Source organism: Gadus morhua, chromosome 3 (assembly GCF_902167405.1).
Source record: "Gadus morhua chromosome 3, gadMor3.0, whole genome shotgun sequence".
Taxonomy (NCBI): domain Eukaryota; kingdom Metazoa; phylum Chordata; class Actinopteri; order Gadiformes; family Gadidae; genus Gadus; species Gadus morhua.
Window position 1 is genome coordinate 10,108,973 of NC_044050.1, and position 15,875 is coordinate 10,124,847.

Here is a 15,875-nt window from a genome sequence, read left to right on the forward strand (position 1 = left end):
GTGTTGGCAGCCCCTTCTTCTGCCACTCTTTGGTTACTGAGGCACTCGAACAACAAGCAAGGCAGCGCTACCATGTCATCCAGGATCACAGCTCGGGCGACAGCTGCAATCAGACAACACACACCAATTAGCTGCCTCACCTCGGCTACCGATGCCGGGATGGTTGGGGGGGGGGAGTCTGTCTGTCACATGCGCTGGGAACGCCTGCCTGAACCGCTGGCATAAATTAGCGAGCGGCGAACGTGTGATGAGTTGGCCTTGTGTCCGTGCACGTCTGAGTGCGCTGTGAGGGAGATAACGATGTGGGAAGGGGATGTCAGAGCGGTCATAGCGTTCCAGACGGGACCACCGGCTTCCTTTTTAACTCTAACATCTGGATGGGATTGGGATGGTTTTTTGGATGCGCTTTGTCTGTGTTTGTGTGTGTGTGTAAACAATGCTGTGCGGAATCAGAACAGACATGCTGATTGTTCAATGCTAAAATAAATGCTATTTTATTTTAGCAACTTGTTACATAATCGGGTGTTGAGTCAGAGCTGCAAAACGACGTGCTTTGCACACGGGAACAGCTCTTATCAAAAGCTGTGATATTATTGACTGTTGACCAAGCACGGAATACCATGAACCCATTAATTCATTTATTTATGGACGCTCATCTGTTCGCATGGTGCAACATCCTCAAATGCTGCCTGCCTTGACGACGCATTTAACTCTAAAGTGGTCAACTGGGGGTAGGATGAACTATGAAGAGCTCTTCAGGTGACGACGAGAGCAACAAGGGGGGCCGTGAGAGACACAGGACACAGACAGACGGAGGGAGAGGAAGAGACAGACAGAGAGACACAGAGGCAGCAGGAGAGGGAGGGAGAGGGAGAATCAGACACAAGAGATAAATATAGAGAGGCATAGAGAGAGTGAGTGAGAGACAAAGAGAGATATAGGGATGGGGAGAGAGGTAGACTGTAAGATGGGGAGTGGGGGAGGTAGAGGTAGAAGGAGAGAGGAGAAACAGAAAGAGGGAGACATGGAGAAGAGAGAAAAAGACACAGAGAGAGGCAGAGAGGTGGAGAAAGAAGCAGCGAGACAGAAAAAGGGAGAGAGGCAGAGACAGGCAGGGGGAGAAAGGGAGAGGGGTAGAGAGAGGTGGAGGGACAGGCAGGGAGAGAAAGAGAAAGGGAGAGAGGCAGAGAGAGGTGGAGGAGGTAGAGAGAGAGGCAGGGAGAGACAGAGCAAGGGAGAGCGGTAGAGAGCCAACGAGATATATGAGAGAAGCAGGCAGGGACAGAAAAGATAAAATGAGCTATTACTCTGGGACGAAGGCTCTGGCTTTACCTATTCCCTTTTACATGTAAAGGAAAAGCTCAACGTAATGCTCTCTCAACTGCCCCTGAAACATTTAGTGGTGACTATCTATACTGCACACAGGAGCGGTTCTGGGGTAAGGCGACAGGCTGCAGTTTGAAGGTCTAAGCCCGCTGGAGATGGGGCATAAGCTAGGTCTAATGAGGACAGTGGAATACAAAACAAGAGGGGAGAGACAAATGCATGGTGGCAGCTTGGTCGGTGAACACCAGCACTCTGAAATGCACTCTCTCTCCGTCTCTTTCCCTTCCACTCTGTCTTTTTGTCTGTCTTTCTGATTGTCTGTCGGTCTTTTTCTCTCTCCTCTATTGATCTGTCTGTCTGTCTGTCTGTCTGTCTTCTGTCGGTCTTTCTTTCTCCCCTCTATTGATCTATGTCTGATTGTCTGTCTGTCTTTCTATCTCTCCAATCTCTCTCGATCTCCATTTCTGTCTTCGGTGTTCTCTCTGGCCTGTCAAACAGCCTTTTGTTTGTATGTTTGCGAGCTGGACCAGTTAAATGGCTCTTAATGTTAATGAGTCTGTACTATACTTTATATTGCACTCATATAGAACAATAGCCATATTTCATGGCAAACTAAAAGGTGCTACATTAAAGTGTCTTGCTTTTTTTCCACACTCCCCTTTCCATTTTTCTAATTCACTTTAATCCACTTACTGGAAAGGCGTAAAATGGGCTTTGGGGATATGCAGGAAACAGCGTATTTAAATAGAAATATTTAAATGTTCTCCAAGTATTTAATGAGCAAAGTTGCTGATGGTAAGGAGCAATTTCACTCATTCCAGTTGAGAAATGATGAAGGGAATTAAATGTGACCGTGTAGCCAGCAAGGTTTTCTCTCCCCCTTAGCCTCACGTGGCTTACGTGAGGAGTCAGAGGGACAAAATGAACGCTTAAATCCGCATCAGCAGAGGGGGGCCGCAAACCCTGGAGGTGTTCAACTCAGCTTCTGCCCCTGTTTTCCGTACTCCCATTTCCTCTTTTTTTGTATACATCCCCACGTGGCACCGGCTTAATTTCGATAATATTATAAGCCGAAATCAAAAGGCAACGCAGGCACACTGCAGCAGACCTTGGCGTGTGCGAAGCCGAGCCCCCCGGTCTGTGTGTCTGAGCTCTGACTTATGTTCAGACGCTCGGATGAGGAGGCTTGGCCGGGTCCGGACGGCTCCCCTCATGCCCACTACGAACGGGATCTGAGAGGCCGGCCTCCCCTGCCTTTTACCCCAGAATTACACTCGCTGCTGGGACTTCAGGGAGCCTTTGACGAGGTCCAAGTAGCAGCATTGCGATTGAGCTACCCCATTGAGCTACAAACCTTTTTTAACACCCAATTGAGACCACCGCTTCCTGCTCTTTAGTCCAACTTGTTGACCACCTTTTCCTACTCTTTAGTGCTTTTAGCCGACCCTTTTATCCAAAGCGACCTCCGGTGTGTGTGGAGACATGCGTTGAATAGGGAAGCATCTTGCTCTGGACATCAAACCCAGTCTTAGATTCAGGTTGGGATGGGAACACACAACCCTATCCTCAGGAGGAAGTTCCAGAGCTTTTCCAACGCTATCCAGCCCCCCCCTCTGCTGCTAGCTATAACCCCTAGCCCCCAGCCCCCCCCCCCCCCACACACACACACACATAAACAGACACACACACACACACACACACACACACAAGCACACATACACATACAAACACACACACACACACACACACACACACACACACACACACACACACACACACACACACACACACACACACACACACACACACACACACACACACACACACACACACACACACACACACCTCCATCTGTCAGGCCAACTCTGTGAGGCAGCATAACAAAAGATGGAAATGGCGAAGTGACTCAGAGTTTCCTTGATGAGTGCGAGCAATGCACTTTGGTCCACTTGTTTCTGTCCAGCGTACACACAGACCCTGAGTTTGATTCATGGCTCTTGAGACAGGCAGGAAGCTCTTTCTAGTGCCTGTCGTTTTACATTTTTTCTTTTTTCACTTACCTCATCAGTGATTTCTTGCGTGCGTCAGTTCAATCTAAAACTATAAACTAAATAAAAATGCATGATTATTTTTTCTCAAGTACCTCATTGACCTCATTTGTGAGTGAAATATATTCACATGGGTTCATAGGACGGGAGCAGCTAACCAGCTGAGCAGAGAGAGCTTGTGCTGACTGGAGTGAGAGCTATGTCACATGAATAACGGGCCATTACTCCACTGTCCTCAGAGAAAGCTGTGAGGGGAAACACAGCAGCGAAGTGCTATATTCCACTGGCTTTATTGTTACCTAGCAGTGTAACAGGAGTGCATGGCGCTCGCAGTGGTGAAATGGCACAATAACTTAGGCTCATATACCAGTCTTCAATCCACCCACTGCGAGCACTACATTAATGATTGACTTTAAAGGTCTAAATCGTTTGAACACATCAGTAGTTAGTTTGCAGGGACACGTCTCTGAGAGAGAGAGAGAGAGAGAGAGAGAGAGAGAGAGAGAGAGAGAGAGAGAGAGAGAGAGAGAGAGAGAGAGAGAGAGAGAGAGAGAGTGAGAGAGTGAGAGAGAGGGGAGGCATTCAAGAGGACAGGTGGTCATGATAGCGGTAACAAGTTGCTAGGGTTAGTGTCAGAAAGTGGGGAGCTGGATGCTCATAAAGATAAGGCGAGAGAGAGAGAGAGAGAGGGAGAGAGAGAGAGAGAGAGAGAGAGAGAGAGAGAGAGAGAGAGAGAGAGAGAGAGAGAGAGAGAGAGAGAGAGAGAGAGAGAGACCACTGTTGTGTTCCAATATCCATACTATCCGCACTCACTATATTTAGTTTGAGTACGTAGGGCGTTCCAAATAAGATTGGGGCGAAAAGAAGTGTACTGAAAGGACCCGGGTGGTATACTCAAAACGGTCAAACCGCGTGGATTGATGTACTCTTTTCGTACTCAACGACAGCCATCTTAGCTACATAGCGGAAGAGGCGGAGCCAGACTGGGCAAACTTCAGCACATTTTCCACATAGCCTGCATAAATGGAGTCATTTTTATGGATGAGCTGTGGCGGCAGTTGCGATCGTAGTTTTCGGTTAGTGCACCACAGAGTATTCGACTTGGAATGACACAGTCATCTGAAAATCAGCGCAATTAGTGAGTGCGAATAGTGTACTACTTTTAAGTGTACTCATGGAAGGATGGATATCGGAACACAGCACATAACTAACCGACTTCTATTAGGTTATTGATTCCTCCTGTCTCGAAAAAAGGAATCTACAGCTAACATTAACAAAATAGCAGAGGCTTAGCTGTGGTTGTAATGGTGTGGTGGTGATGCTGGCCTAGCTGAGTTCACTCTCGGCGCTCCTCTGTTGGTACTCCAGAGGGGTCAAAGTTCAGGGGTCTTTGTTATTAGCAGCCTGCTGAGTGGAGGGAGATCGGCATGCTGGGAGCTCCATGCGTCGGCTTGGGAAACGTGCGGATAAAACGCAAAAACGAACACACGCAAAAAAAAACCAACACACAAACGCTGCCGACATGCAAAAGAAAACGCATGTATGGAATGCTAAAAGCATTGCTGCATGATTGAATTCTAATCACTGCAATCCCCTCTGAAATCGCTGGCTGAAATCCTCCCTGACATCTATTGATTTCCGACTAGAGTCAAGTTAATTGGACTCAATATCCTCTGAGCATTCTGTGATCCCTTCCTCTCTGTTCAAATAGTCATTCTCTCCACCGACGCCGCTCCAGCGTTGCATTTCCTCTTCCGCCATTTTTTTCACATCCACAGTTGGCATTGGAAGGAAATGGGGCGGGGGCTGAAGGTGGAATGGGGGGACAGAGACTGGGGATGGGAGTGTGTGTGTGTGTGTGTGTGGGGGGGGGGGGTTGTTTACTGTGATCGATATGAGTGCTTTACAGCCCAGATCAAAGGCACAATGTTAGCCCCCTAGCAACAGCTTAATGCAGTGGGAGTAGAGGGACACACACACACACACCAAACCCTACATATCATAGAGACACCCCCCGACACCCTATCCGGTACGCTGGCTTAACATGTCACTTAGCCACCTCCGTGGACCACGGCCCAGCGGCTGGGGGGACTCGGCCAGACAGACCCCTGTGTCCTCCCCTACACGGGAGCCTCATCGCTGGCTTCATTCTGTTATCTGTCCCTATACACACTGGCGCCACCGCTTTTTATTCCAAGCCAAGCAGGTTTCGCCGAGTAATCCTCCGGAGCTCTCTGGAGACTAACCCCCCCCCCCCCCCCCCAGTGCTGTCCTGGAACATCCCGACACGTCGTCACTAGCTCTGGGTGTCGGGCGGGGTCACGCTGGGCGGAGACGGGACAAGGGATACGCGCGAGCTGCACCGAGTAATTAGGCGGAGCGATTCGATAGAGTTCGAAAGTATCAGAACACATTACACTCGAACTTTTGCAGATCATCACCAGGGTGGATAGATAGTTAATTACATTGCTGGGGTTGGAGGAACTGAAGGAGGCACGGCTAGCCCTGGTGGGTACACAAATGTCTTATGTATTCGGGACTTATTGGCGGGCGGGGCTGCTGGATAAACAGCTGATTGTGTCTATTCCATTACCGCAATGGATGAAAGCAATGGGAGAAACGATAGATAGCAGCTTGGCTAAATGGGTGCTAATGGGGCAGATAAAAGAGGAGGATGATGATGTAGGGGGAACATGGAGAGCAGATAGGAGGGGCCCTAGTGAGCAGCGTATCTGGTGTTGAATAACAAACTCGCGGCATGCACTCTCAGCATGCAACTGCTGGATCAGAACACCATTTTGGGTTGTAAGACCAATTTAAATTTAGGTGATTATGGGTAGAATTATATCCGACTGACCATGTTGATTTCCTTCTAGATAATATGTGGTGTAGCGGGCTGAAGATAACCGGGTATCAGCCCCATTTATTTGTCTGCGTGTTGTCCTCTTGGTTATTATCCGTTGGGTCAGGCGAGGGCATATTTGTACCCCCTTTTGCTGCTATTTTCCTTTACTTCATCCTGTTTTATTCCAGATATACATATAAACACATTTAAAAATAATATAAGTACCCTGCGATTCCCAGGTATAAGGAATACAAAACATAAATCCAATAATATAGGGTTAGGGTTAGGGCATATATATATATATATATATATATATATATATGGGAATTATAGAAGAACAGGACAAACAGCATATGTTGTTTTGAAGGGAGGAAACACAAGGTGTTTTTGATGAGAGCCCTCTCAACTAAAGGTCAGAGTGAAACAGCTGCCAGGAGGTCCTGCATCACCTGGCCTCCTGCTGGGACAGCTGGGCCTGGGAGCTACACAGAGCCCAAACTGACCCCAGCTCTGTTGCACCCTGCCATGACTCGGCCCAAAGCCCCCCGGCCACAGCTAGACTACATCTGGCTGGACAGAACCGGGGACTGCTGAATTCCCACTGTGAGAGGGTTTCATTATTTGTCTGTACGTTGGTCCAAAAACAACCAGCACAGAAGAAAAACCAACATAATGGCGGAGAGACGTTTGAGTAGACATGGTGTGTGAGTGTTCTCTTTCTGTTTATATATATTGTGAATTGGGTTGTGCCTTTATGAACAGTGCAGTGAATAGAGACATGAATGTGGGTGCAGAGGTGCTTTCAGACTGCCCCAACACACAGCATCACCCAACTATAGAATGTTGGCCGACACCGGTTCAGGAATCACATGAAGAATAGGATCCACAAGTGGGAATCAAACCTGGGTTCCTACAACACCAGGTTGAGCCACTGTGCCACCCACCTGTGGCGGTTTTTACCCCAACAGGTGAAAGGCAGATGGCTGTTCCTGTGTATTGATGTAACTAGTCCTGTGGTTCCCTCATTCATTCATCCATCCATCCATTCACTCATTCATGGAGTTGCCCCTTCGACACAAAGCCAATTTCATGCAGTCATTCATGCATTTATCCATGCATGACGGTGCACTGATGGTGCACCCCCTTCAACACCACCATCAAATTGCTTTCTTTCAGGACGCCACCCACCGGTCTCGGACAGCAGCTTGATGGACTCCAGCACCCGCTCGGTGTACACTCCCGGTTCGTAGTTCTCCATCTCGGCGTTGATGATGTGCACCACCCGTGCTGCGCGGCCCCGGATGGCCCCCGCTGTGCGGTCCAGGGTGTCCACGTCGCCCTCTTGCAGAGCGATCACGCACTTGTTGACGTCTTCCAGGATGTGGTTTTCTAGAGGGGTTGGAAATTAAGGCGTGGTTTAGGGGACAGCGTGGCGTTCACAGCAGAGTGATCCCCTACATCTCCTCAAGAGGCTTGTATCAAACATATGTGTCATGAATGTACTGGCACGTTGGGAAGCTGTGCTTCTGGGCACAGACTGTAGAACATATGAACATGAGTCATAACAATGTTATAATGAAAAGGGGAAAAAAGGACAATGTTATGCCACAGGCGAACTAAGAGAGAGAGTGAGAAGAACGAAGAAGGCAAGAGTCCCGGCGTACCTGACACGGACAGGAAGTCGTCGACGGATGTGATGTCGTCCACGGCCTCGGTGAGGATGCGCACCTGCTTCTCCCATTGGTCTTTGAAGACGTCCATGTTGTCCTGAGCCACCTTGCTCTGGGGCCGCGCCGCCAGGGTGAGTGCTGCGTTGATCACCTGACGCAGAGGAAGACGCCCGCTGAGTCAGTACTATAAATGCACCCTAGGATTCGTGTGTGCACACGTGAAGAAGCCAACCGGGGATGAGTTCTCGTGTACGATCTCACTAAGAGCTCAGTCTGATTGGCTGAATACATGACCGGCTTCCGTGGAAAGCATGTTGCACTAAAGTCAGAGAAATAGTGTTGATAATGAAAAGAATAACGCTTGTTTTAACCTCTAAAGACATGGACACAACAGAGCACCCACGCCTCGGCTACATAAAATATCAAATGCCAGGACTTGTCTTGCTTACAAATATCCTCTGGCTCCAAGTGGACTTTGCCGCAATTATTTTGAGAGAATGAGGCGAGCACACAGCAGAAGTGTGAAGACTTCGGTAAAGCCAGCAATTGAGCACAATTCCTCAGCGTCCCTGCCTCTGGTAATCCCCACTTTCTTCTTTGCAACCCACTCGCTGCCTACTACAGCTATCTTGATGTGCTGTTGATCAGAGTCTAAAACAAGGATAGCTGGGATAAGGCAGCAGCCAGGTGTTTTATATGCCAGAATGTTTTCATTTGGAGCGTGGATTGTGATCAGGGATGACAGAGTCCTTGCAGGTAGACGCTCCGCTTCACCAAAGCACATCTAGAGGAAGTCTACGGTGTGAGCTAGGCAAACATTCGCAGCTCTAGCGCTGGGATTTGTAAATATGTGTTAACCCTTCACCCTGAACACCAACAATTACCGCACAGTCCAACCCCCCCTGTGGTAAACACACTTGCCACAGTAGCCAGCATGGGGGACTGTGGCGATGTACTGTGACAGGGGCCATGAGTGATGTTGACGTTTGGAGGGTCGTTACCTGGGGGCACAGACTGTCGATTTGAGTGGCGGCCATGCGGACCAGCTTGACGCCCTCTTCGTTGTTGGAGATGGAGCACGCCAAGTTGGCCACCTGAAAGTCAAGAAAGAGGAGCCATCAAAGACCATCTCAAAGTCCACTTTTATGTTGTTCTGTATTACCCCAAAAGACTAATTAGAGGCTTACGTTTGAACAGTTCGTACTGATTTTTAAGGTAATTAGGCAGACATTTTTATTCAAAGTGACTTAATTCTGAAACATGTCATTAAGGAGCAGGTAGGGGGATAAGCATCTTGCTCAAGGATGCATGCAGTTGCATTGTGGATGGAATGTTTGGGCTGGTTGTCAAACACTCAGCAGCCACTGCACTGGTCTGGCCATTGTATAGCACACACGGTGCATCCTTGATGCTGTCTAACATAAACCGGATAAGAATTATCTCCATACTGCGGTGGCTGATCCTATTACCTTTGTGCATCTAATAGGTTCATGTGTATCTTTTCAGGGAAGTAGGACTGAATACTTGCTTTGGAAAGGTAGAGTCAGGAGTGAATTGTAAAGTAAGCACAGAGGGCAATATGAGTATTATGTCATCTGTTTTGTCAACAACACATTCACACATTGGCAGCAGGGCCGACCATGCACAGCAACGAGCACTTCATCGAAACAGGAGTAGCAGGCGTTAGCAGGAGTTCTCTCTCAAGGACACACCGACACTTATTCTAAGAGTAGCTGAGGATCCAACCAGACACTGTAGTCATTGATTATGTGTTTAGTCTGGATTGATTCACTGGTAGAATCACACAAGCGATCCTCCAAGTGGACCAATTTCAACATTGTAAGTGCTTCATAACGAAGGGCCCATATATCCACAATGGTCTAATGAAAAAAGACCTATAGTATTCATGCAAAAAAACGTGTGCTCTATGCGGAATCCAGGAACCATTGCAGGAAGCATTACAAATTTTCAGAGAAAGCCTTAGTTGCACATTTTTCCTAACTTTGCCATAAAGGGCATCCTGGGGAACAGAATGCGGAATTCCGCATTCTGTTTGCTGGTGTTAGGAACCACGACGGAACCGAGATGGCCGATGGGTGAAGGGTGCACCTGTGGGCTTTAGGGTCACACGGAACTTTGTTGGATAACGAGGCCAGATGGTCCCAGAAACAACTCTTTTGCCTCTGTCTATCTCCAGACTCGGTCTCTGTGGATCAGGCAGCGCTACAGGCTGGCTGTCTGGATAGCATATGGCTCCCCTCTTCAGAACAGGTACAGCTAATGTAAGATTAGCTCATGTGGTGCACGACTCATCACATGTTTCAAGACCAAAATTAATTGTTATCGGTTATGAAAGAGTATGGAAAGCTATGGGACATCAAATCTAGTCTCTAGCGTAAGCCTAGCAGGTCATCAAGTAGCTGTAGCTCTAGGGTCTGTAAACATGTGTTAACCCTTCATCTTGAATGATGATTTACCACATAGACCTCCTTCAACCCCCCCTATAGCAACTGCACTACCTAGAATCCATCACGGAGAAGAGCGTGGGCAGAGAGAGCGCTTACAGGGAACTGCTAAACGCCTCTGCAGTAGCTTGAATGAAGCGACATGCGGCTGATTCTGTTCAAAGAGAAAGGACTGAATGCCCACTTTGGAAAGGGAGAGTCAGGAGTAGAGAATGCACAGAGAGAAAACTCAGTCTTATGATATCTGTTGTCCAACCACATATTCACACACCGTGAGCAACCACGCATAGAAAAAAGCAGGTCATCGAGAACAGGAGTAAAACGCGTAAGCAGGAGGTAGCTGTCTTGTTCAAGGTCACACTGAGCTCAGGATCCGACGAGACACTGTATTCATCGATTATATCTTTTGTCTCGTGTGATTCACTGGTAGAATCCTGGATACTCTAGAACTCTTGCTACATCTGGTATCCAGTAAATATTACAGGAATTAATTATAATCAATCAGACAGCTAATATCAGGTGGCTAATATTAGAAATAAAAGCTAATATTATATTAGTTCATTAGAGGCACTTTTTCCTTGCATGTCCAAAGGCCCAGCAGGCAAAACAAAACACTTTTTATTATCATTAAAACTTCTGAATATAGAACAAAACAATAATTATAAGAAAGATATGCAAAGAGTTCAAATTGGTAATTTGGGTAGATGGTAGGTTTAATGAGTTTTAATGATTAAAGTACTGAGTAATGATTGAAGAGATGGCTTTCCAAAAAAGTGGTGTCTTTTACTCACACAATCAAAGAAAAACACATATCTTCAAACTCACTCCCTCTCTTTTTGTCTCACACCCGCACCCACACCCACACCCACACGCACACGCACACACACACACAGACACTTAAAGAAACCCAACATCGCAAAAACCCCTTGTACAAGCCACATCACGGGCCCTTGCTATTGTCTCACGATCGCCTGCATTTCACAGCTTCACAGTTATTATTCATAACTCCACCAAACACCACCATCGCTAAGAAAATGAGCCGCCGCAACAAGCCTGAGGGTTAAACTGCAGCTGAACAGACACATGCCTGTTGGCCAACGGAGGTGTCACACTGCATTAGCGCTCCTAGTGCTCACATGTCACCGTTCCAGGCAAATTGGCTTAAATCAAATTTGTGTTGGAAGACTGGGGAGCTCTGAGCCCGATCTCCCTTTACTGGTGACAGCTAAGAGGACAGTGATGGATTGCAGCCCCTTTATGTGAGAATGTGATTTTGTGCGTGTGTGTGTGTGTTGTTCTGAGGGAAGTGAGAGAATAGAGAGAGAGAGAGATAGAGAGAGAGAGAGAGAGAGAGAGAGAGAGTGAGAGAGAGAGAGAGAGAGAGAGAGAGAGAGAGAGAGAGAGAGAGAGAGAGAGAGAGAGAGAGAGAGAGAGAGAGAGAGGGAGAGAGAGAGAGAGAGAGAGAGAGAGAGAGAGAGAGATAGGACAAAGTGACAAGAAAATAGTGTTTTGCTGCGCGTGTGTCTTTGCTTATTCGGTGTTAATGACAACAGAGAATATCTTGACTAGCAATACTCAACTCTGTCTTTGCATGGCAGTGTACTGGCACAGAAAAAGTGAACCTCACCCACATACACACTCTCATATATATATATATACACACAATATAGAATATGTTTGAATGTTTATTTAGCGGATGGGTTTTCATGGAATGTCTAATGGTTCTCACCCTGTGAACTATGGTTGTTTTAAATGTTTGCATCGAAATGTGTGTTTCACAATGTTTGTGTTTGTGTGTGTGTGTGTGTGTGTGTGTGTGTGTGTGTGTGTGTGTGTGTGTGTGTGTGTGTGTGTGTGTGTGTGTGTGTGTGTGTGTGTGTGTGTGTGTGTGTGTGTGTGTGTATGTATGTGTACGTGTGTGAAAATTAGAAGGCTAGCTATGGAGAGATGCTGCCGCTTGGTCATTCTTCCTTTTGGCATCTCACAAAGGTTCATCGATTTTGTCGTTTCGGCTGTACCCGGGATAATCTCTTCAATTCTAATTTGACAAAGGTTCTCACTGCTGCTTGGAATTTACAAGGCTTTGCATTCACTCATGTTTACCGGCTAAACCACTGCAAGAGGGACGGGAGAAGTACCGAAGGAGGAGAGGAATGGAAAGCAGGGAAAAGGATAGACAAGAGCAGGAGAGGGGGAGAGAAAGGGAGAGAGAGATAGAGAGACAGAGATAGAGGAAGGGAGGGAGAAATAGAGAAAGAGAGAGAGCGGGGCGAGAGAGGGAGAGAGTGAGAGAGCGAGAGAGCGTGCGAGAAAGAGAGCGAGTGAGCGAGAGAGAGAGAGAGCGAGAGAGGGAGAGGACTGGTGGAGGCGACACACTTAATTTTGGAGCATCTTTAATGAATGACTAATGAGCTGGTTTCTACACCGGTCAGCATCTTCATTTACTCTAACTCATTCCATTCCCTTGTTTGTTTGGTAATACAACTCTCTGACCCCTCAAAGGAACACACTCCATCGAGGGAAACTCATTGAATCCCTCATCATGCCTTGCGGCACTGGAGGCAAAGCTACGCTTGACACCTTTGCCGAACTGAAGGCTGTAAAAGATATGGACACAGATATTTGGCAAACCAAGGGCAGGAATTGAATTGGCCTCCTCGCACCCTATCAAAACTCATTGCCAATCAATCCATATTGACTTTTTAATTAAATAAACTATCCAACAGGAACTCTCAAATAACATGATATGGAGATTAACCAGTCACTGAGATCCTTACAGCAAGAGGAAAAACATATAATATATATCATTCGCCTGATAATTTGTATTACAAGAATGAAATCAAATCTTTACCTTTGAATAAGAACAGTGTAAGGTATTTTTGCATCCAGCCACCTATAGGCTGTTAGAGGAAATACTCATGAGTCACTAACGTCAAACACCTGTTGGCGGCAAGTGGAACTACTCATTAGTGGCTACCGTGAACCCCCTATAGGCTGTTAGAGGAACTACACAGTAATCGCTACCATGAACCATCTGTAAGCTGGAAGAGGAAATAAAAGTTAGTCATTACTGTGACACACCTATTGGCTGTTAGAGGAACAACACTTGAGTCGCTACCGCTAGGGCTTTGGAACTAGATGGTAATGGCTGCCAGACATGCAGAGGCGCACATAAAGCAGGTAATGGGTTAGCTTAACCAGCGCTAAACCCAGAAAGGAGGGAAAGGGAGAGGGAGAGGGAGAAAGAATGAAATAAACAATGAATAAAAGGTAAAGAGGCCAGTGACAATTTGAGTTATGTGATGCAGAAGGAAGGCACTCTGTTCTATTGGGACGTTACCTGCATGGTGAAGGGAGGGGAGGGGGGGAGGGAGGTGAGGGAGGGGAGGATTTTGCGGGAGAGAAGGTGGTGAGAGGGTTGAGGGAGAGCAAGGAGACGAGGGGCGGTGAGGGGAGTGAGGTAAGGGAGGTGACTGAGGGGAGGGTGATGGGGGAGGGAAGGGTGCTGAGGGAGTGGAGGGGAGGGGAGGGGAGAGGAGGGGAGGGGAGGGGAGGGAGATAAGGAAGGGGAGGGTGATGGGGGAGGGAAGGGGGTGAGAGGGTTGAGGGAGAGAAGGGTGCTGAGGGAGGGGAGGGGAGAGGAGAGGAGTGGAGGGGAGGGGCGGGGAGGGGAGGGAGATAAGGAAGGGGAGGGAGATGAGGGCGGTGATGGAGGTGGGGTGGAGAGGGCAGTGAGGTAGGGGAGGGTTGTTCACACCGATACATAGTGAAGCATTTCTTTTTTTACAGCGTTTTGGAAACACACAACACACTCCTGCACACACACCTACACAAACAGTTTATGAATACATTTGGCTGTCAGCTCACGGCGTACGGCCTACGAGAAAATGACAGGCCTGCTGTTGGGGGAGCACTCCTGAGTGTTTGGGATGAGAGAGTGTCAACAATTCCCATCCCGAGTGGTTGTTGTGGTGGTGGTGGAGGATGTGGTGATGATGGTGGTGATGGTTGGGGGCCTGTTAGGGGTCCTGGCGGGGGTTGCGGTGGTGTTGATGGTAGCAGGGAGCAGATCCTTCCCAGGAACAGGCTACAAGTGTTGGGCATGAGGGGCTGTGCCAAGTGGATGTCAGGGTAGTGTGAGGTAGGAGCTCTCCTGTGGATAGACATCAGCTGGGGTCGGTGACCCTGCCGACTATGAACCAAGCAGTCTGGAAATCAATCACTATTAGAGACTGTGATGTCAGCAGAGCCTGAAGAAGAGAGGGGAGGACGGGGGGGTCCACTGGGGGGATCAGCAACATGAGAGGGCTTACTGACCTCAGCAGCATATAAATGTAGAGTGATGTGGTGCCTTTAATAGAGGTGTCGCTAGTGCCTGTTGAATGTCAGGGAAAATGCATCTATGTAGGCCAGACACGCCTGGAGGAATGGGTTTAATGGTTGAAGAGTACATAAAAACATAGTGGAACTCAGGTAAACATGGCGGCACGTGGCTCAACCCACGAGAGCCCTATCAATGTATGCAACATGCGGAAGCGGTCTGGGTCAGATTAAGTCCTTCAGTGCTATGCTACAGATGTCATTCCTCTCTTCTTTAACCCTCTCTCATTTCAATGAAGGCACAGAAACCCAAAAAATGTAAAGAGAAACATTTTAACATCTGAACTTTGATCAAGACATCCTTCCTATGTCATGTCATAGGTGCATGTGCACAGACTCCATCATTACTTTTTATTTGTTTTGTCTTCAACCAAAGTCTAAAATAATCAATTTGGTTGAGTGATGTTCGTTGCCGATTTAAAGATACATTCACCAGCTACTCTACCGTAGCACTGTGTCATGGGGCACTGCAGAAGATTCTTTGGTCTTTGAAGCACTTAATCAGTATGGAGATGAGCTTAAGTTAAGTGATGGCTGTGGCTCATAGGCCGGCGAGTCTTCTGTCATGATTGTTGTCTTGACAGGCTCCCAGTTAAAGCAGTGATTTCCAACTAGGGCTACGCAAACCATCCAGGGAACGTGACAATGTTCCAGGAGGTAATTGAAAAGATTTGTTGCACCCACAGATTTTAAATGTTGACGGCTTCTGACCAATAAAGTTAAGAGACAATAATCAAGATTCTTTCTATATTTGGCACGATACATCGGTTTTCATTTTGACTGTTTAGTACATACAATTAACAAAGAAATTAAAAATAAACCTGTCATTAACTGCAGCTATTACAACTATTATTATATTAACTTTTAAAAGTAAAAATCCTCAGCATAATGCATAAATGAATGGGTGTGGCCAAGCAACTGCCCTGTCTTTTCGTGTAATTTGTGAGAATCCAAGCATCCATTTTCATAACTGGTTTTTCTGCTCTGTCTGGCCAGCTCACACAATGGTACTGATTCTGATTGTTTATTGATTCCAACTATGGCTAATCTGAGAAGCAACATCAGACACAGAGCTTTCATCACAGATCTTTGATCCATCATCAAGCCAAATTGGACATTTATTTAACTGAACACACAAATC

The 15,875-nt window shown here is 47.3% G+C and overlaps 1 protein-coding gene across 3 annotated transcripts in view; it reads right to left on the reverse strand.

Annotated features, from left to right (window-relative positions):
- ctnna2 (catenin (cadherin-associated protein), alpha 2) overlaps positions 1 to 15,875 on the reverse strand; it is a 271,296-nt gene that overhangs the window by 22,664 nt on the left and 232,757 nt on the right. For all 3 annotated transcript variants that reach the window (XM_030351804.1, XM_030351806.1, XM_030351805.1), the window contains 3 exons: positions 8,891 to 8,983; positions 7,884 to 8,040; positions 7,408 to 7,608 (listed from right to left, as the gene is read on the reverse strand). In XM_030351804.1, coding sequence (XP_030207664.1) covers positions 7,408 to 7,608; positions 7,884 to 8,040; positions 8,891 to 8,983 — 451 coding nt within the window. The remainder of the gene's footprint in view (positions 1 to 7,407; positions 7,609 to 7,883; positions 8,041 to 8,890; positions 8,984 to 15,875) is intronic.